We start from the raw sequence: 22,088 nt of genomic DNA, 5'->3' as shown, positions 1-22,088 counted from the left end.
CACAACGGACGTGACTAGGAAGGTAGAAGGTGGGAATTGAACCCCAGTAACCAGCAACACTCCGATTGCTGGCACAGCCACTCTACCAATTTCGCCACGCCGTCCCTGCTGCTGCTAAAAGGTTAATGCTCAGCTCTTGTCTCTTACCTGTATAGTAGAAATCAGTGGATACTGGCGATACCGATCATCATTTATCCCAAAACAGTCGTTGGTGGCCCTCATGAAGTCTAGTGGGAGCAAACACAGAACATGCTCCCAAAGCTGCTGTTGTTGACGGAAGTAGTGTTTGTTGCTTGTTCTGTATTTAACACTTAGTATCCTAATTTTGGCACAAAAAAGTAAAGTCAATTATTTTATATAGCGCTTTTTCTCTAGTGACTCAAAGCGCTTTCATAGTAAAATCCATTATCTACATTTAGCTATATAACTGGGAGCAGGTCGGTAAAGTGTCTTGCCCAAGGACACAACGGCGATGACTAGGATGGCGGAAGCAGGAATCCAACCTGGAACCCTCGAGTTGCTTGAACGGCCGCTCTACCAACCGAGTCACACCACCCCAAATGGGAAACTGAGGGGATGTAAACATTCCCTAGAATGTAGAAAGTGTCAGCAGTACAAACATCTGTAGCAAACCATGTATGTGAGGAATGAGGGGGAGACTTTCCTTAAAAGTCTTTGCAGGAGTCACATTGTTAACATGTCGGATGAAACACAGAATTCCTTACGAGCAAAAAATATGTGTGTACATCTGGAACATAAGGAGCGTGAACGTCATGTGACTGAGCATCTTGTTAACGGCTTTGTTCTTTTGAGTCGCTTTTGCACAAACAATTTTAACACGGGCTTACTTGCATTTTTGCAGATACAATATTGCTCTCTTGGGATCTTCAGTTTAATATGTTCACTTTCAAGCATCAAATTATATGCATCACTTCCAAAATAATTTGCATATTTGTTTTTTTATATCAATTTCTATTACTGACAACCAAAAGCTTTCAGTTCAGACATGTGTAATATTTTTATTGACGAGTGCCTTTAATGCCACTGTGAATACTGTGGCCAAGGAAAATAAACCTCATAGCCATAGCACACATGTGTGTAAGAGGGAAACATCAGAGAACACAAAGGTTATTAAAAAGATCAGAGCTGATGCAACCCGTCACTTCTACACACAGCCACAAAAGTAAAATAAAACATATACACTGTGGTGGCCTCTGCGGTGTTCCACGCCATCATCTGCTGGGGTATGGGGGAGCATGGCCAGAGACAGGAGCAGACCCAACAAAGCAACTAAAAGAGCCGACTCCACCCACAAACTCTCGGCCAGTGTCTAGTCCGCATGGATGAGCGATGATACGTCCAAGGAGACCGAGGTGTCCGATACCTGCTCATTCAGCCAAGACACTGTGAATCTTGTCCGTCCCGGCGCTCAGCGTCAGCTCCGCAGCCCTGTCTCTTCATCCGCATCTCCTCCAGTCTCTCCAAACGGACTCTGGTGTGGCAGAGACCCAGCAGCTGGTCTCCATGGCCAAAAGGCTCCAGGGAGACAGATCCAGGAGTTCACAAAAAAGCACAGCAGAAGTGCCACCCCTTGTCACACAGTCCCAAAGGGTCCCGAACCAAAAGGCAAAAAATGACACAAGAGCACAGAGCTCCTGCCTGACAAAGCACTTATCATTAGTATTAAAATTTGAGATTTTTCTCATTACACTTTTTTGTTTTTATTGTTCTTTGTCTGATTTTATTTTGACAATATGCTGCTGGTCAACAAAACTTGAGCTCCAGGCCACACTTTGGACACCTCTGTTGCAGATGATGCTTTAGCAAACAGCGCCCTCAAGTGGTTTAACAAAATAATGAAAGGTTTGCGAGCGACACAATGTTGCCACAAGTGGCACGTAGTGAAATTACAAGACAATGAGCAATGCATGGCATTAAAGGCCTACTGAAATGAATTGTTTTTATTTAAACAGGGATAGCAGATCTATTCTATGTGTCATACTTGATCATTTCGCGATATTGCCATATTTTTGCTGAAAGGATTTTAGTATAGAACAACGACGATAAAGATTGCAACTTTTGGTATCTGATAAAAAAAAGGCTTGCCCCTACCGGAAGTAGCGTGACGTAGTTAATTGAACATATACGCAAAGTTCCCTATTGTTTACAATGATGGCCGCATGAAGTGAGAGAGATTCGGACCGAGAAAGCGACAATTTCCCCATTAATTTGAGCGAGGATGAAAGATTTGTGGATGAGTAAAGTGCAAGTGAAGGACTAGTGGGGAGTTGAAGCTATTCTGATAGGGAAGATGCTGTGAGAGCCGGGGGTGACCTGATATTCAGCTGGGAATGACTACAACAGTAAATAAACACAAGACATATATATACTCTATTAGCCACAACACAACCAGGCTTATATTTAATATGCCACAAATTAATCCTGCATAAAAACACCTACGTGTTTGTTATGCTAGCTCCTATGCTAGCTCCTAGCTCCATAGAACACGCCAATACAATTCAAACACCTGATCAACACACACAATCACTCAGCCCAAAAGACCGTTCACCTAACCCAAGGTTCATAAAGCTTATATATTTAAAAAAAGTTACGTACATACGCAAAAAAAAGTTGCGCACATACGGTCAAGCGATCAAATGTTTAGAAGCCAAAGCTGCATACTCACAGTAGCACGTCTGCGTCTTTGTCATCCAAATCAAAGTAATCCTGGTAAGAGTCTGTGTTGTCCCAGTTCTCTACAGGCGTCTGTGTATCGAAGTCAAAAGTCCTCCTGGTTAGAGTCTCTGTTATCCGAGTTCTTCCATCTTGACTGCATCTTTCGGGAATGTAAACAAAGAAGCGCCGGCTGTGTACTGTTGTTGCTGACTTCGTTCGGAAAATACGTCCATTTCGCACCGACAACTTTCTTCTTTGCTTGCTCAGCTTCTTTCTCCATAATGCAATGAACATGATTGCAACAGATTCACGAAGACAGATGTCCAGAATACTGTGGAATTATGAAATGAAAACAGAGCTTTTTCGTATTGGCTTCAATGTGGAAGGCATACTCGTGTTCCCCGGGCTACGTCACGCGCATACGTCATCCTCAGAGGCGTTTCGAACCGGAAGTTTAGCGGCAAATTTAAAATGTCACTTTATAAGTTAACCCGGCCGTATTGGCATGTGTTATAATGTTAAGATTTCATCATTGATATATAAACTATCAGACTGCGTGGTCGGTAGTAGTGGGTTTCAGTAGGCCTTTAAGACACTATACAACGATTACATGAAATACATTAAACATAAACATATCAAATTTAGAAAAATAATTGCCAAACCAAAGAGAAATGTGCCTTGGAAGATTTCAAACGAGTGACACAGTGATTGCCTTTTGTGCGTGTGGTTGCAGGCTCGTAAATACTTGTGCACATGTGTGGAATGTTTTTGTTCATAAATGTCCTTATAACCTGGGAGGACCTGTTCCTGCCTCACCCCATAGTCCTCTCTCTTTTCGGGCCGCAAGCATTTTGTCATCGGAGAGCAAAACAATGTAAAGCAGCTGAGCGGTTAGGAATGTGCTCTGTGACCAAAGGGCAGCAGGTTTGATCCCCAAGCTGTTGTTGGACAGGATGCTAGCCTGAACTAACACGTTATTACATCCGCACAGCTCTTACATTGGATTTAAATAGAAACAAAAGCAAGAAACAAGGTTAGATGAGTGTTTGACAGTCCCAGAGCAAATATTTGAAGCTCTGCGAGAGTGCTGGTCCATTACTGTGGCCTGCATGCAGCAGTTTAATCCGCTAAATCAGATTACTGCAACAGCAACTCAGCCATTTATCAGGTCGGGAACACAAGTGCAGCTAACTGGTGAACAAACAAGATAACTAATGTATTTATCAACACAACCAATTGGTTTTATACATAAAACATTGAGTATAAGCATACCAGAAAAACAAAAGTGGTATTACATTTAAAATGTATTATTAAAGAACTTGACACCACATAGAACCATAGGCCAATCAAATAAAATACTATCAGGAACAGCGACAAAGTAGTTAATGTTGCAACAAAAGCCATAATAACTGACTCATTGGGCATGAAATACAATGTTAGCTAGCTAACTATCAGCAACAGTGGCACTGTGATTTCTGTTGCTGGGCAGAATTAATTGGGCATGAAATAAAATGTTAGATAACGTAGTCATTTCTGTTGCTAAGCAGAATTCAGGAGGTTCCACCATAGCTGATCCATCAGGCATAGAATAGAATGTAAGCTAACTAGCATTAACAATGACATAGTAATTTCAGTTGCTAGGCAGAATTCCAAAGATTAAAAAAAACAAAAAAAACAAAACTGAACCATTAGCCAATAATATCAAATGTTAGCTAACTAACAGAAATGGCAGGGTTGTCATTTCTGTTGCCGGGCAGAACTCAGCAAGCTCCATAATAACAGAATGCTCAGGCATGAAATAAAATGTAAGCTCGCTAGCAGGAACAGTGACATAGTCATTTCAGTTGTTAAACTGATTTCAACAAAATCCATAATAACTGACTCATCGGGCATGAAATAAAATGTTAGCTAAGCAGTTGCTAAGCAGAACTCAGGAGGTTCCACAATAACTGATCCATCAGGCATAGAATACGACGTAAGATAACTAGCATTAACAATGGCATAGTCATTTCGGTTGCTAGGCAGAATTCCAAAGACTCCATAAAACCCTAAACCATTAGCCGATCAAATTAAATGTTAGCTAACTATACCTGCTCAGTGGCCTTGTGGTTGGAGTGTCCGCCCTGAGACTGGAAGGTTGTGAGTTCAAACCCCGGCCGAGTCATACCAAAGACTATAAAAATGGGACCCATTACCTCCCTGCTTGGCACTCAGCATCAAGGGTTGGAATTGGGGGTTAAATCACCAAAAATTATTCCAGAGCGCGGCCACCGCTGCTGCTCACTGCTCCCCTCACCTCCCAGGGGGTGAACAAGGGGATGGGTCAAATGCAGAGAGTAATTTCACCACACCTAGTGTGTGGGTGACTATCGTTGGGACTTTAACTAACAGAAATGGCAGGGTTGCCATTTCTGTTTTGCCGGGCAGAACTCAGCGAGCTTTGTAATAACAGAATGCTCAGGCATGAAATACAATGTGAGCTAGCTAACAGGAACATAGTCATTTCAGTTGTTGGGCAGAATTCAACGGAATCCATGATAACGGACTTAACGGGCATGAAATAAAATGTTGGTGATGTAGCTAGCTGCAACACCAATGTTGTCATCTCTGCTGCTATGCAGACTTAATTGGGCATGAAAAAAAGTTATCGTGAACAACAGGGTAGTCATTTCTGTTGCTAGGCACAATTCAAAATGCTCCATAAGAACAGAACCATATGCCAATAAAATAGAATAGTAGCTAACTAAAGGACAGTGGCGTAGTAACTTCTGTTCAGAATTCAAATTAATCCTTAATAACTGAATCAACGGGCATTAAGTAAAATGGTAGCTAGCTACAGTGTAGTCATTTCTGTTGCTAGGGATAATTCAACTGAATTGTAATATTAAAATATTTTTAAAATTACAAAACAATTCTATGAAACAGCTTTATTTAAAAAAAATATTTAAATACTACACGTATAAGGATAAACATATTCTACAAAAACAATGCTATTACGATAATGTGACAATCTTATTAATTAAATGTTGCCATAATTGGATTAAATATAAATACCGCACCATATATTTGATCTGCCCTCCCTGCTCAAAAGTAGACAAGAAAAGCACATAAATACTAAGAAAAGGATGGATTGCATGGTACTAACAGTAATTATTGATATCATAAAAGCATTGTGGTCAACATTCAGCGGGGGTTGAGCCAAGGCAAACCTTGCAGAGACAGAGAGAGTGATACACCTTGGATTTGCTCTCGCAGTTAAGATTACGTTAATCTGCTCTAATCTGCTGACAGACTCGCACGCACGCTGCACAAAATCACCAGTCATTAAAAAAAAAAGCCTCGGGTCGCATCTATAAATTGCATCTCCTGGCAAAATGACACAAAGATGGTGGAACGTTGGCAAAACAAGGCGTGTTTTGTGTATTTGACCTATTTGTGGAGCCTTCACAATCATCAATAGTTAGTAGAAGAAGAGCCCCCCTGCTGAGAGAGGCCGCAGCTTCAAAGCCTCTGCGCTGAGCCCACATGCAGATTGGTGCATTTAAATGCAAGGCAGCTTGCCATGCGCTCACGGAACAGGAAATAGAGAGTAGTAGGCCAGATATGAAGGAGGTGCTTATGGAGGTTTGAGGGGTACTGCCTTTTTAATCACTATCTATTTGTCTGTGCAGTCACTTCAAGACACAAGTATTCAATACCAATTAACAGTTGAAGTGGTTATTATGGTTGTAGCATACTTGCAGCCCTTTCTAATATTCTCAGCCGTAATTAAATACGGTACACAAAACGATGCAGTGCATATTGTTCAATTATGAAATACCAAGGCACGTTGGTGAGGTCTCACACTGATGTTGGTCGAGAAGGCCTGGCTTAGTCTTCATTCTAATTCATCCCAAAGGTGTTCTATCGCAGTGGTCCCCAACCACCGGGCCGCGGCCCGGTACCGGTCCGTGGACCGATTGGTACCGGGCCGCACAAGAAATTAAAAAATAAATAAATACATTTTTTTAATTAAATCAACATAAAAAACAATATATACATTATATATCAATATAAGTCAATACAGTCTGCAGGGATACAGTCCGCAAGCACACATGATTGTATTTCTTTATGACAAAAAAAAAAAAAAATTATTACCCCCCCCTCTCCCCCACCGGTCCGTGGGACACATTTTCAAGCGTTGACCGGTCCGCAAGTACAAAAAGGTTGGGGACCACTGTTCTATCGGGTTCAGGTCAGGACTCTGTGCAGGCCAGTCAAGTTCATCCACACCGAACTCTGTCATCCATGTCTTTATTGACCTTGCTTTGTGCACTGGTGCACAGTCATGTTGGAAGAGGAAGGGGTCCGCTCCAAACTGTTCCCACAAGGTTGGGAGCATGGAATTGTTCAAAATGTTTTGGTATCCTGGAGCATTCAAAGTTCCTTTCACTGGAACTAAGGGGCCAAGCTCAACTCCTGAAAAACAACCTCACACCATAATTCCTCCTCCACCAAATTTCACACTTGGCACAATACAGTCCGAAATGTACCGTTCTCCTGGCAACCTCCAAACCCAGACTTGTCCATCAGATTGCCAGATGGAAAAGCGTGATTCATCACTTCAGAGAAGGCGTCTCCACTGCTCTAGAGTCCAGTGAGGACGTGCTTTACACCACTGCATCCCACGCTTTGCATTGGACTTGGTGATGTATGGCTTAGATGCAGCTGTTTGGCCATGAAAACCCATTCCATGAAGCTCTCTGCGTACTGTACGTGGGCTAATTGGAAGGTCACATGAAGTTTGGAGCTCTGTAGTAACTGACTGTGCAGAGAGTCAGCGACCTCTTTGCATTATGCGCTTCAGCATCCGCTGACCCCTCTCTGTCAGTTTACATGGCCTACCACTTTGTGGCTGAGTTGCTGTTGTTCCCAAACTCTTCCATTTTCTTATAATAAAGCAGACAGTTTACTTTGGAATATTTAGGGGCGAGGAAATTTCATGACTGGATTTGTTGCACTGGTGGCATCCTATGACAGTTCCACGCTGGAAATCACTGAGCTCCTGAGAGCGACCCATTCTTTCACAAATGTTTGTAGAAACAGTCTCCATGCCTGAGTGCTTGATTTTATACACCGGGCCAATTGATTAGGACACCTGATTCTCATCATTTGGATGGGTGGCCAAATACTAATAAGTGATTGTTATATTTAAACCAAAGTGTAAATAGACCCATGTTACAACAGAAAGTAACCATGTATCAGTAAATTTACCAAGTATATTAATAATAGTTTTGAATAAACAATACAACCGGAAATTACACAATGTTATTGCATAAATCAGCAGCCAAATAAAAAGCATTTTTAACCTGTTTTGAAATGTTTTTATTATTTATATGCCACATAACATATTGTTACATATATTACTTTCGTGATATAGATTTTAGGCCATATTGCCCATTCCTACTTGATACGATTTTGACTAATCGTAACAAAAGGTTTGTTGTTAAACATATGAATGTTTTCTTTAAAAAAAAAAAAGGAAAAAAATAGAAAAGGGCATCTTTTCATTTTTCTAAATGTGAAACATTTTAAATATGAACACATTTTGCTTTTGGTTGCAAAGCTCTTCTTAAAAATGACATACGGCTTGCCATTAAGAGTGTAAAAGTTGGGTCTTCCGTTCAAATATTAATTTTGCCATCTCAATTTCAATTGGTCTGGTAAACGGTGAGCCTTTTGAGCAAGAAACAATAAAAAACAAAATACCTGCAAAGATATGTTAGGTACTCATTTTATTGTTATCAGCAGCAGTGTGGTTGTATTTTTTTTTTACAGAGAAATAAAGAACGGTGCTTGCAATATTTTGTGCAACACAGGAATTCAAATTCATTGTGCATCAATGACTTAATGCATGAGTAATATTTTGACAGGAATTCAAATTCATTGTGCATCAATGACTTAAGGCATTATTAATATTTTGCAAACAGTCGATATGTGACGTTAAGACATTTCATTTGTCTGCTCACAAAATGCTACAATCCAGATGTGGTGTATATTTGCTACGCAGGTGATATTGTGCGCTAAAAGTCAACTAATTTTCTATTTCATTTGATTTTCGAAACTGATTAATAAAACAGATGCATTGAGAAAATCACAATAATGAGCGTTTTCTGGCACCAACGCTGCTCACTGAAGGCTAACACGCTGCCCTCTGCTGGTGTGGAGGATGATTTTTAGCTTATTTCTACACATAAACTTAAAAATGTCGTAGAAAATGGTTTGTTCTGAACCAGCAAAGTGTTGGCGTGGCTATGACAGCCCCATAGCATTGTGGTCTACATAGATCTGAAGGAGATGTGTTAATTGCATCGACAACGTAGCTGTTTAACATTAAAACTCGTACAACAACAATAATGCCAAACATTATTTGTAGATGGTCACTTATTCAAAAACATTTCACATTTATGATTGATTTGATACACAAATGATCACATACTTTTTGTTGATATGAGCGATGTTAGCATTTAGCTGGTGTAAAATTCCAATCACTTGTGCTGTATGTTTTACACAGGACTGCCATCTATCTGTGGGTTGTGGTCGTGGGGGCCACGCTAGAGGGGATGTCGTCAAATTTGTATAACAACGCATGTGAAAATAATTGGTATGGATGAATGAGACAAAACGTGAGAAAAAATATGTTTACAAAGTCAAATTTACTTCCTTCTATCACTTTTTTTTAAATTTTTTAATCACAAGCAAGTCACCTGTGAGCGGGTTTAGAAGGGACGGGCTCACAGCATCACCTGCTGCTCGTTGAAAAGAGCCATACGTTATTTCATGTCAGAGTCTCCAAAAATGTCCAATAATAGATTTGTCGCCAGTCATTTTTTGTCGGGGTTGGAATACTCGCTAAATATAACATCAACGTATCAACACTGACCCCTCCTGCTAAGTCTTCTTATTCTCGGCAGACCAGGGGAAAGATTGCACTGCGGAAGAGCACTCTTATTCATTCATGTCGTTTTTGGGAGGGTAATACCTTAAGCACACCAAAACATGCTACACAGTAAATTTCACAAGCTTCAATGTGTACATTCTGGGTTTTTATTTGTTGAACTACATTAATGTTTTTGTCCCTCATGTTGCACCAAAGGAATTTACAAAAAAATGCCAGCAAGTGTCTTGTAAAAAGTCTGTAGCTTGTGTTATGTCCTCATAGTTCATCAGTCACCTGATGGTTTGCAAAGGCACTGATAGTGAAAACATCCGATGAGAGTGTCTTATTATTATCATTATTTCCTCCGTCAGGAGGTTATGTATTTGCTGCGGTTCGTCAGTTAGCAACAATACTAAAAAATGTACGGGCTGATTTTGATGAAACTTTCAGGAAATGGCAACATGTCATTTGATTGTAGGGGTGATCTGGATCACTGTCTAGATTCAGGATTTTTTTAAAGGATTCTTTACTATCGGGCACTTGGCAGAGTTCTACGCTCTGCGAGTGCTTTTCTATTTACTAATTATCATTGTGATCTTTGTTTGAACTACATACCTTCTGTAATTTCATGACACTAATAACAGTCTTCTTTACAGCACAAGAAAAAGTCAATTAAGTGTCAGACAAAACATTCGGTAATACATCAGTGATGGTGTCGTCATTCATTAAGAATTTTCTACAGTAATTCACTTGAGTATTATTTTGATATGATTTATACACATTTAACATATTTTTGGAAGCATAATAATTCATTTTGCGGTGTCGTGCTGCTCTCCAGTCCAGTATTGGTCGTTATAATCAACAAACACTTCATTAGGTACACCATAAAACAATTCAAGCCCATCGGGAAGCTTCTAGGGTCTTCCAATGCATTCCAATATGAAAGCCCGATTTGTGATGCTGTGGTGAATTACAGTTTAAAAAATAAATACAAATAATAACCGATACAAAATTATACATATACATTTCATTTCTGTCACAGGTTTAGATCTCAATTACTGTTACAACCCCCCCAACATTTTAGCTCAACCTAAATAAAACTGTGGCCTGTGTTCCACACACAAAAAATGTCGGACTAATGACTAAAGCCAACATTGGTCAGGTATACCTAATGAAGTATCCAGTGGGAGTACATTACGATTTCAAATCATATTTTTAGACCGTCTTTTGTAAGTCAGTGGCATGCGTTTGAACGTAAACACAACAAACGTTAATTAACATGAACTAAAGGCACGGCAAAACCCTGTAGTGAAGATGTTCAAGACGGCGTGGAGACATTCTTTTTTTTTTACATTTCCAGAATTAGCTGTGGAGGAATTTTAGGTGGTCGGCATGTACGATACATTTCATGCTGAGCGTTTCTTTGGTCACGTATACAGACAACATAAATTGAAGGGAGGAAGACGAAGAGCCGGTAATTCAGGTGCTAACAGTGCGCCCGAACAAGTAAAAAGTTGCTAGCATGACATCTGTTGACGTAAGAAGAGGTAAGAAAAAGACCCTGTAATCACCTGCCAACTGCTAATGTTTTCATCTGTTTTGCTACAGTTTGCTAGCTTGCCAGTTTACAGCTACTTTCAAGGGTGTATACTGTGTTTTAAGACTGGGGCTACATTTGAGCAGCTAATTGGTGCTCACGGGTTGACAATAATTTGGAGACAACTTCCGACGTTGTACCAAAAAATTCCCTGCTGTACGACCATCGTTGTCCCGGTTGTTCTGGTAAATAAATTATTTTTTGGCCGCAAACTCTTCCCGATGTTGCAGCCCGACGCTTTCAGAGCAATAGAAGAGCGGATATTTAGTTACTTATACTATGAAATAAATAATAAAACTTTGATACACTGATATGTAAGATGGAAAAACTGCTGGATGAGGCAGCATTATATATATATATATATATATATATAAAAAAAAAAGTATATTACTAAATTTTGTTTTGAGTAAACAAGTCTAAAAAAAGTCCATTGTGAATGTTTGACGACAATGTTAGCTTCAGGTGATGAAGCCACGCCCCCTGCAAGACCAGTATATACCAGAGGAGGCGCTCAAGTTAGGCTGGACTCACATTCCCATTCAGGATAGTAAAAACATACCAAAAGACTGGCAAAAGTCCTTCTTGCTGCCGTCCAAACAATCATGGGTTCTCGAGAGCAAGGGTTCAGATGTTGACGCGAAACGACTCCCAGCTGTCGTCTTTGCCAACACTTCCACCGTTCTTTGCCGCTCCCGCTGTAGTCATCCCTTCTCCAGACTCTCCGCCCGGTTGGTCGCCTGTGGGTGTGGCGCCCGTGTCTGGGTAGTATTCGTCGTCCTCGTCGAAGTAGCCATTGTCCATCATGCTGAGACTGGAGGCGGCGCTCAGGTCCTGGCAGTTGCCCTTGTACTCTTGGATGGACTCGTGCAGCGACCACAGCTGGCACAGCAGAGACATGTCCTGCTGCCGCAAGCCCACCTATAGGGGGCAGCCATGAGACCCTAATTAAAGAATGGCTGATAGATCACAGAGTTTACCACATGAATGTAATCTCTTTGAGGCATGGGGAGTGGCCTGGGGGATGTAATCATGGAATTGGTCATATTTGTTAAGACTAGGGTTTTTAGATATAAAATATAAATTATATGAATTTACCTGACAATAGAGCTTTTAATACTATCGTCTAGAGATGTCCGATAATGGCTTTTATACCGATATCCGATATTGTCCAACTCTTAATTACAGATACCGATATCAACCGATACCGATATATACAGTCGTGGAATTATCACATTATTATGCCTAATTTTGTTGTGATGCCCCGCTGGATGCATTAAACAATGTAACAAGGTTTTCCAAAATAAATCAACTCAAGTTATGGAAAAAAATGCCAACATGGCACTGCCATATTTATTATTGAAGTCACAAAGTGCATTATTTTTTTTAACATGCCTCAAAACAGCAGCTTGGAATTTGGGACATGTTCTCCCTGGGAAAACATGAGGAGGTTGAGGTGGGCGGGGTTTGGTGGGGGGGTTGAGGTGGGAGTTGGGGTGGGGTAGGGAGTAGAGGGGGGTGTATATTGTAGCGTCCCGGAAGAGTTAGTGCTGCAAGGGGTTCTGGGTATTTGTTCTGTTGTGTTTATGTTGTGTTACGGTCCGGATGTTCTCCCGAAATGTGTTTGTCATTCTTGTTTGGTGTGGGTTCACAGTGTGGCATTTGTAACAGTGTTAAAGTTGTTTATACGGCTACCCTCCGTGTGACCTGTATGGCTGTTGACCAAGTATGGCTTGCATTCACTTGTGTGTGTGAAAAGCCGTAGATATTATGTGATTGGGCCGGCACGCAAAGGCAGTGCCTTTAAGGTTTATTGGCGCTCTGTACTTCTCCCTACGTCTGTGTACACAGCTGCGTTTTAAAAAGTGATACATTTTACTTTTTGAAACAGATACCGATAATTTCCGATATTACATTTTATAGCATTTATCGGCCGATAATATCGGCAGTCCGATATTATCGGACATCTCTAGGGATTAATTTCAAAAAATTATCGCATTACCATGAATGAGGAAATCACAGTGTTAGTTTAGATTGCCGGAAAGCAGCGCACAGCACATGGCACAGGAAGTGATCATTTCACACGCCACGATCATAGTTAGAGCAATGTGCTTTGCTCCCTTCAAAACAACCTTCGACGGGACTTTAGATAAAACAGGTAATCAATAAGTATTGCAGCAACAAACTTTCTTATCATCGGCGCACGTCAAATTTAAAATAGCTTCTTAAAGCGAAACATGAACGTGAGGATGGCATCGCAAGCAGGAAGGCTACATGGACAGCAAACAGAGGACCACAAACTATGCTGGTTCAGTTTATCTGCACATACCACAGATAAATTAAACAACGTCTTTGCGAAATGGACAGCCACCGCACGTAGTACACTTAACATCTGTGATGATTAAGTGCTGCGAGATGTCGTTCATGTTGCCAACTAACGTCATACAAACTACCGTAATTTCCGGACTATAAGCCGCACCTGACTATAAGCCGCACCAGCTAAATTTAGGGGAAAATACAGATTGCTCCATATATAAGCCGCACCCGACTATAAGCCGCAGGGTTTTGATTTGTAATTACCGTAGTATATAGGGGTTCCTGCTACCACAGAAGGGATTGTCGGGACAGAGATGACTGTTTGGGAACGCAAAGCGTCCCATTTATTAACAATAAATCTTTCAATCATTCAATCAAACTTTCACATCTTTGACATGGCAAACAGCATTCATGCAGAGTACAAATAATACAACGGTGCAAAGTAATACAAAGTGCTCGCCTGTACGTTATCAAAATAACCAGCCTACCGGTATATGAAAAGTCAGTCTTTAATCATTGTGTCATCGTCTTCCTCCTGCGTACTAAAACCACCGAAATCCTCTTCGTCTGTGTCGGAGAAGAACAGGCCGTAAATAAGCCGCACCCTTGTATAAGCCGCAGGGACCAGAACGAGGGGAAAAAGTAGCGGCTTATAGTCCGGAAATTACGGTAGATGTCGTTTGTACAAAAAATAGATCAGTGCTGTCATCTGTAAAAGTAAACAAGCTTGTTTGTGTAACCGAGGATTTATAATTAGATCAAATCCAGCAGAAAACACACACACACACACACACACACACACACACACACACACACACACACACACACACACACACACACACACACACACACACACACACACACACACACACACACACACACACACACACACACACACACACACACACACACACACACACACACACACACACACACACACACACACACACACACACACACACTCTCTCTTCCGGCTTCACAATAACAGGGCGACACGTCACATCCGGTCAAAATCCATCCATCCATCCATTTTCTACCGCTTGTCCCTTTTGGTGCCGCGGGGGGGGGGGCTGGAGCCTATCTCAGCTGCCTTCGGGCAGAAGGCGGGGTACACCCTGGACAAGTCGCCACCTCATCGCAGGGCCAAGACAGATAGACAGACGACATTCACACTCACATTCACACACTAGAGCCAATTTAGTGTTGCCAATCAACCTATCCCCAGGTGCATGTCTTTGGAAGTGGGAGGAAGCCGGATTACCCGGTGGGTTAAATACGGCAACAAAATGAAAAAAGGCTTACATTTGTTTAAACAACTGGCTGAACAAAGGAAGAGTAAATGCAGATGTAAATGGTGTTTTATGTAAAGTTGTTTATACAGTGTTTCCCACACATTCATTTATTTGTGGCGGCCCGCCACGAAAGAATTAAGACCGCCACAAAAAATGTGTATTATTTTTTTTTTAATTTTTTAATTTTGTTTAATTTTTTTTTTGTCCTGTCCAGCTTCTCAGGCAAATCATTTAATTGATGTAGATGCCCATATCGGCTGTTCAGATTTACTTTACAAAAGAGAAGTGTAGGATCAAGATTTTTGGAGCTCTTTGTTCAGTGGATCAGATGTTTGATGAAGCTTTGTGTCTATCTACCACCACTACTGTTTTCTTTTTATTTGTTACTGACTGTGGCAGGACACCTCTGCCTCTGTTTCACTTTATGTTGCTGGTAAATAATATGGTTGTAGTAGTAGGCTAAAGCTTTTATATTTTATAAGATATATTTTTTGTAAGAACCACAATTAATAAATATATTTCAGTGAATAACTTATTGTTCAAATCTGTATATAAATATGTACATAAAGTGTTGTAATTATATTGTAAAATGGATGGATGGATGGATGGACGTTTAAAACAAAACTGTTATTATTAATTAGTAGGTATACGTTTTTTGAGCCTTTTTAGAGAAACTCATATCATTGTAGTAAATTATGCAAATTACTCGATGATGTCATGGTGACCACGCCTATAACCACGCCCATAGCCAGATTTGGTCGCTTGGTAAACTTGGAAAGGGACTTTCTGAAAACTTAAGACTGCAAATGCAAGTGAAAAATACTCACAGATAAGCCTCGACCTCCAAAAAAGAAATAGGATTTAACAAAGCGTGTGTTCTCGTGGCGAGGAAGAGATTGAATATATGAAGGGGAAAATATCCAAATCCATTGCTATTCTTTATAAAGTAAGACACATGCCGAATAAGAAGTGTCTGCATATGTTATATTATTCTTTTATTTTTCCATATTTAACATATTGTGTTGAAGTTTGGGGAAATGTTTATAAAACAAACATAGACCCAATAATTAAACTTCAAAAAAGGGTAATTAGAATACTACACAAAGTGTGCTACTATGAACCTACCAATCCATTATTCATAAATTCTAATGTGTTAAAATTTTCAGATATTGTGTTTTTAAAAACAATGGAAATTATGTTTCGGGTAAAGAACAACAGCCTTCCACCTTGTAATCTTAGGTTATTTCAATTAACAGGAGAAAACTATAATTTACGGAGGATATTGATTTTTGAAATATGTAAAGTAGGAACGAATATAAAATACAAATGTATTTCAGTTTCAGGAGTTAAATGGTGGAACAAGCTCAGTGATGAGTTGAAGATATGTAGTTATTTAAGAAAGCCTTGAAAGGTGAAATAATGGAAAAGTATAAAATATAGCAACGATTACTTTCATCCCATTGATTTTTTTGAATGTTGATGTTCCAGGCAATCTAATTTTCAGCGAATGTATAGGATAGGCAAATAAGCCTTGGCTTCAGCCTATTCCTTTTAGGTCATTCTTTTTCTTTTTGTGTGTGTATGTGTATGATTGTTAATATACATAATCTGTGCTGTTAAATTGATCCCACAAAATAGTTGCTTATATGACCGAAATAAGCTCATTTCATTCATTCATGATGCTTCTGCAGGCACCTGGTGCTTGGCATCAAGTGACAGAAGCAGGCTGTTATGTTACACTTTGACCAGCACTGAGCAATATGGAATAATAAAATGTGGTATAATGCTGATACGACAAAACCATGAATGGCTGCTGGCAACGAGAGGATTGAAGGAGAGTCTTCTGTTTACATGTCAATCTGCCTTTGTTCACTTTTAAGGCTTACCAGGTCAAGTTTAAGAGGGTATTTTTTTTGCAACAATGGATACACTTACTCAGGAATCAGGAGAGCAGCAAATCTAATGGAACACAAGCCTGAAGTCATGTCGTCTTGCTGCTGGGCGATATATCGAGTTTGTAAGATATATTGATATATTTTTTAATTGGATATGAATTAAGAAAATATCGTAATATCGATATAATTTATTTCACATTTTTATTTGTTGTGTTCCTTGATTCTCCCCTGCTCCCTCTCAACACTCCTAGGCTACTAAACCCCTCCCCTTCTTCCTTCCAAAATGTGCTTGCATGTATAAGAACATCCAGGGTTGGTTAGTTGTTTACTATGATGAGTCACGATTGGTTGAGATTAAGGCAAAACATTAAGGACAGGCCAATCAGAGGCAAGATAGGGCAGGTCATGGAACCAGGAAGGGAAATCACAACAGACATCCCAAATGACAACGAGAGAGTTGTAAAAGAGAAGATGGAATTTTCAAGCGGGCGATTTATACATTAAGAAAACTAGTGGAAGATGGCAGAGGGATTCTCTTCTTTAGATTTTTTCTTTTAGCGATGTAGACGACGTCCAGGAAACCCACAATGCGTCTACTTGGCCAAATTTGGACCAATATATGCCTCTGGATAAAACATTCATTTGAGTTGTTTACCATTAAGCCCAAATCAAAACTGTTCTCGAGTTGCCAACCCGGGCATATTTCGTACGAGAAATGCTGCCAAAAATGTATGCCGAAGTGAGGAAGCCGCACAATTAAAAGTAAAGTCACTTACCTGGCGCTGACCAAACCCGTGCGTGTGTGACACTCCATTACACCGTCGACTGGGAATTAAAAAGCGCGTGCCTGCAAATGTATTTTTTATCCGAGTTTGATACATTTTGTATTATTTGCACAGCTCTGTTATTTATTTTACGTAGAAATAATATTTGTCTGTTTTATTTATGTTATTAGACTAAAGACTTAGACAAACTTTAATGATCCACAAGGGAAATTGTTCCACGCAGTAGCTCAGTTACAAATGATGGAAAAGATGGAAAGGACAATGCAGGTATAAAATAGACTAAAAGCATTATAAAATATAAAATTCGTACATAATATTTACATAATATATGTACAGTATAGGATATATACTGATGTATTATATTATATGTTTATATCATATATACATATATATTATGTAATTCTGTGCTACTTAAACAGTTTGATTTCTGTGCTGTTAATACCCATCTTGACCAACTGGGTTAATAAAAGTGCCACTGACTGTTTACAGTACAGTTGTCATTCACTTCAATTTCAGTGAATCTCGCTCAAAAATCTTTATATGTATACTTTCACCGGAAAATATATCTAGATATATATCGAATATAGAGTTTAAGTAAAAATATACCGAGATATACTTTTTCGTCCATATCGCCCACTCCTATGTCGTCTACTAGACCAGTGTTTTTTAACCACCTAGTAAGACGCAGTCTGGTGTGCCGTGGGAGAATATGTAGTTTCACCTATTTGGGTTAAAAATATTTTTTGCAAACCAGTAATTATAATCCGCAAATAATATGCCGTTGTTGAGTGTCGGTGCTGTAAAGAGCTCAGCTGAGTAACCATGTTATTCTCCTCAATATCAGTAGGTGGAAGCTGGTAGCTAATTGCTTTGTAGATGTCGGGAACACGTTGTGTGAGACGACAATGGTTTGTCGTAATCACAATATGCAGATGACAGCGGGAGGCAGCGTGCAGGTAGAAAGGTATCTAATGCTTAAACCGAAAATAAACAAAAAGGTGAGTGCCCCTAAGAAAAGACATTAAAGGCCTACTGAAACCCACTACTACCGACCACGCAGTCTGATAGTTTATATATCAATGATGAAATCTTAACATTGCAACACATGCCAATACGGCCGGGTTAACTTGTAAAGTGCAATTTTTAATTTCCCGCGAAACTTCCGGTTGAAAACGTCTATGTATGATGACGTATGCGTGTGACGTCAATCGTTGAAACAGAAGTATTTGGACACCATTGTATCCAATACAAAAAGCTCTGTTTTCATCGCAAAATTCCACAGTATTCTGGACATCTGTGTTGGTGAATCTTTTGCAATTTGTTTAATGAACAATGAAGACTGCAACGAAGAAAGCTGTAGGTGGGATTGGTGTATTAGCGGCTGGCTGCAGCAACACAACCAGGAGGACTTTGACTTGTAGATAGCAGACGCGCTATCCGACGCTAGCCGCGGGACCCCATCGATGATCGGGTGAAGTCCTTCGTCGCTACGTCGATCGCTGGAACGCAGGTGAGCACGGGTGTTGATGAGCAGATGAGGGCTGGCTGGCGTAGGTGGATAGCTAATGTTTTTAGCATAGCTCTGTGAGGTCCCGTAGCTAAGTTAGCTTCAATGGCGTTGTTAGCAACAGCATTGTTAAGCTTCGCCAGGCTGGAAAGCATTAACCGTGTAGTTACAGGTCCATGGTTTAATAGTATTGTTGATTTTCTGTCTATCCTTCCAGTCAGGGGTTTATTTATTTTGTTTCTATCTGCAGTTAAGCCCGATGCTATCACGTTAGCTCGGTAGCTAAAGTGCTTCGCCGATGTATTGTCGCGGAGATAAAAGTCACTCTGAATGTCCATTTCGCGTTCTCGACTCTCATTTTCAAGAGGATATAGTATCCGAGGTGGTTTAAAATACAAATCCGTGATCCACAATAGAAAAAGGAGAAAGTGTGGAATCCAATGAGCCCTTTTACCTAAGTTACGGTCAGAGCGAAAAAAGATACGTCCTGCACTGCACTCTAGTCCTTCACTCTCACGTTCCTCATCCACAAATCTTTCATCCTCGCTCAAATTAATGGGGTAATCATCGCTTTCTCTGTCCGAATCACTCTCGCTGCTGGTGTAAACAATGGGGAAATGTGAGGAGCCTTTCAACCTGTGACGTCACGCTACTTCCGGTACAGGCAAGACTAGTTTTCATCAGCGACCAAAAGTTGCGAACTTTATCGTCGATGTTCTCTACTAAATCCTTTCAGCAAAAATATGGCAATATCGCGAAATGATCAAGTATGACACATAGAATGGATCTGCTATCCCCGTTTAAATAAAAAAAATATCATTTCAGTAGGCCTTTAAAGCTTAGGGATGGCTATGTAGAATGAAACTAAAACTGAACTGGCGACAAATTAAACAAAAACAGAATGCCGGACAACAGCAAAGACGTACAGCGTGTGGAGCAGAGACGGCGTCCACAAAGTACATCCGTACATGACATGACAATCACCAATGTCCACACAAAAAAAGATAGCAACAACTTAAATATTCTTGATTGCGAAAAAAAAGCAGGTGCGGGGAATAGCGCTCAAAGGAAGATATGAAACTGCAACAGGAAAAGCCACCAAAATAGGAGCGCAAGACAAGAACTAAAACACTACACACGGGAAAACAGCAAAAAGCTCAAAATAAGTCATGGCGTGATGTGACAGGTCGTGACAGTAGACCTACTTTGAGACAAGAGCTATAGTGATGCTTTTTTGATTGAAACTTTTATTAGTAGATTGCACAGTACAGTAGATATTCCAAACAATTGACCACTAAATGGTAACACCCGAATAAGTTTATCAACTTGTTTAAGTCGGGGTCCACGTTAATCAATTCATGGTTGGTTATGGTTTAAAGTCATATCCAACAATTGCGACAACGACTTTTTATTGTCTACTGAGTTTTATTTTTGAAATGATTTCTGCTGGTGGAGTGCCTCCGGATTTTTTCTATGAAAAAAATGCGTCTTGGCTTAAAAAAGGTTGAAAAACACGGTACTAGACTTCGCTTAAAAATGCAAGTTTGTCACTGCAGAAAAACCAATACATGACGAAATACATTCCCCAAGTGATTGATCTCATATATAATGTGGCTCTTTAAAATAATCTGGAACAAACCAGGTCAAGTTATTATGAGTGTTGATCAAGGTGAAAATGGTTTGTAATCTTTAAGGTTGATTTATTATTGGCCTTGCAGTTAAAATGAGCTCCGAACACATTGGCAAGTCGTCATTTGCTTTGATTAAGAGTGTAAACTGCACATAATAAGTTAGCCGAATAAACCAGAATGTTATTAATGAAAAATACTATCGATGTTGGTGTTAGGGAAGAATTAAGTGTGGAAAAGGAAGGCGAGAAAAAACGTGCGTTTCTTAACGGGTTCTGGTTACCATCTCTTTCCGCAGGAGAGCCAGGGCGGCGTCGAGGCTGGCCGGCTTGTTGGCGAGCAGGTTGTCGGCGTTGTTCCTGCCTCGGCTCAGGTCGTCCTGGATCATGGTCTTCTTCACGTACATCCTCTCCATGTCCCTCCAGGAGCCGCCGCTGGAGTTGAGCAAGCCGCTCAGGCTCTTGGGCAGCGGCGGCAGACCGTCGATACACGCCATTCCCCCCGCCGTGCCGTTGGCCGACTTCCCGTTCATGGCGACGTGCAGCAGCCGAGCGAGATAGCAGGAAAATGTCACCTTTTGTGACAAAAAAAACCTTTTTTAAAAAAAAGTTGATAGTCACACAAGAGACGACGAGGAGACGCCTCGAATGAACACGCAGTTTTGAGCAACAGTCTTCGCCTGAGGACACTGGAGACGCCGTATCAAGTCCACCGGAATGGAGGCAAAGCCGCTTCCGGTGTTAGCTTCAAAACAAAACAAAAGCTAAGCAAGCCACTCAAATATAAACATAACTATTCAACATTAAAACAGCACAGAGTTCTGTTGGTTAAAAAATGATAGACTATAACCTAACATAATTCATTTATATTATTTAGCTTACTTTTTATAGACGTGTTACTTTTATTTTGAAGTCGATGTCCTTAGTTATTTGTTGAGATAAATCGACTTCCGGTCCCCTGTAACAGTGTGGCTGCTGGGCGTCTCCTTGCAGGCAGGAAAATAAAATTTCTAGCATTTTTTTTTCAACCATGTGGCAATTCACTCTGCTATTATAACCTACTGTATCGCCATTTGTAATGAAACAAATCATAAACAATGGGTTTTATCACACCTGGCAATGCACCAAAAATACTTACATGCATTTATTCATTTTCTGTACAACACTTTGAATTGCATTGTGTTCAAATTCCATCCATCCATCCATTTTCTACCGCTTGTCCCTTTCGGGGTCGCGGGGGGTGCTGGAGCCTATCTCAGCTGCATTCGGGTGGAAGGCGGGGTAAACCCTGGACAAGTCGCCACCTCATCCCAGGGCCAACACAGATAGACAGACAACATTCACACTCACATTCACACACTAGGGCCAATTAAGTGTTGCCAATCAACCTATCCCCACGTGCATGTCTTTGGAGGTGGGAGGAAGTCGGAGTACCCGAACGGAACCCACGCAGTCACAGGGAGAACATGCAAACTTC

General features: G+C 40.5%; 1 protein-coding gene across 1 annotated transcript; it reads right to left on the bottom strand.

Annotated features, from left to right (window-relative positions):
- Positions 1–8,027: 8,027 nt before the first annotated feature.
- Positions 8,028–21,943, bottom strand: fam89a (family with sequence similarity 89 member A). Its single transcript, XM_062044911.1, has 3 exons — positions 21,750–21,943; positions 20,896–21,186; positions 8,028–12,110 (listed from the first exon to the last, which is right to left on the bottom strand). The coding sequence occupies exons 1-3, from the start codon at positions 21,753–21,755 to the stop codon at positions 11,817–11,819; spliced, it is 591 nt and encodes a 196-aa protein (XP_061900895.1). The 5' UTR covers positions 21,756–21,943; the 3' UTR covers positions 8,028–11,816.
- Positions 21,944–22,088: the final 145 nt, after the last annotated feature.

Source organism: Entelurus aequoreus, linkage group LG04, assembly GCF_033978785.1.
Source record: "Entelurus aequoreus isolate RoL-2023_Sb linkage group LG04, RoL_Eaeq_v1.1, whole genome shotgun sequence".
NCBI classification, from domain to species: Eukaryota; Metazoa; Chordata; class Actinopteri; order Syngnathiformes; family Syngnathidae; genus Entelurus; species Entelurus aequoreus.
The sequence above is the reverse complement of the archived record's forward strand: the minus strand, read 5'-3'. Positions and strand labels throughout refer to the sequence as shown.

What these genes read in the sequence shown, in the direction of transcription:
- fam89a (XM_062044911.1), bottom strand. An exon ending in CTCTCCTGCGGAAAGAGATG is followed by an intron (nt 12,111 to 20,895) that starts GTAACCAGAACC and finishes TGCCCCCTATAG; the next exon opens with GTGGGCTTGCGGCAGCAGGA.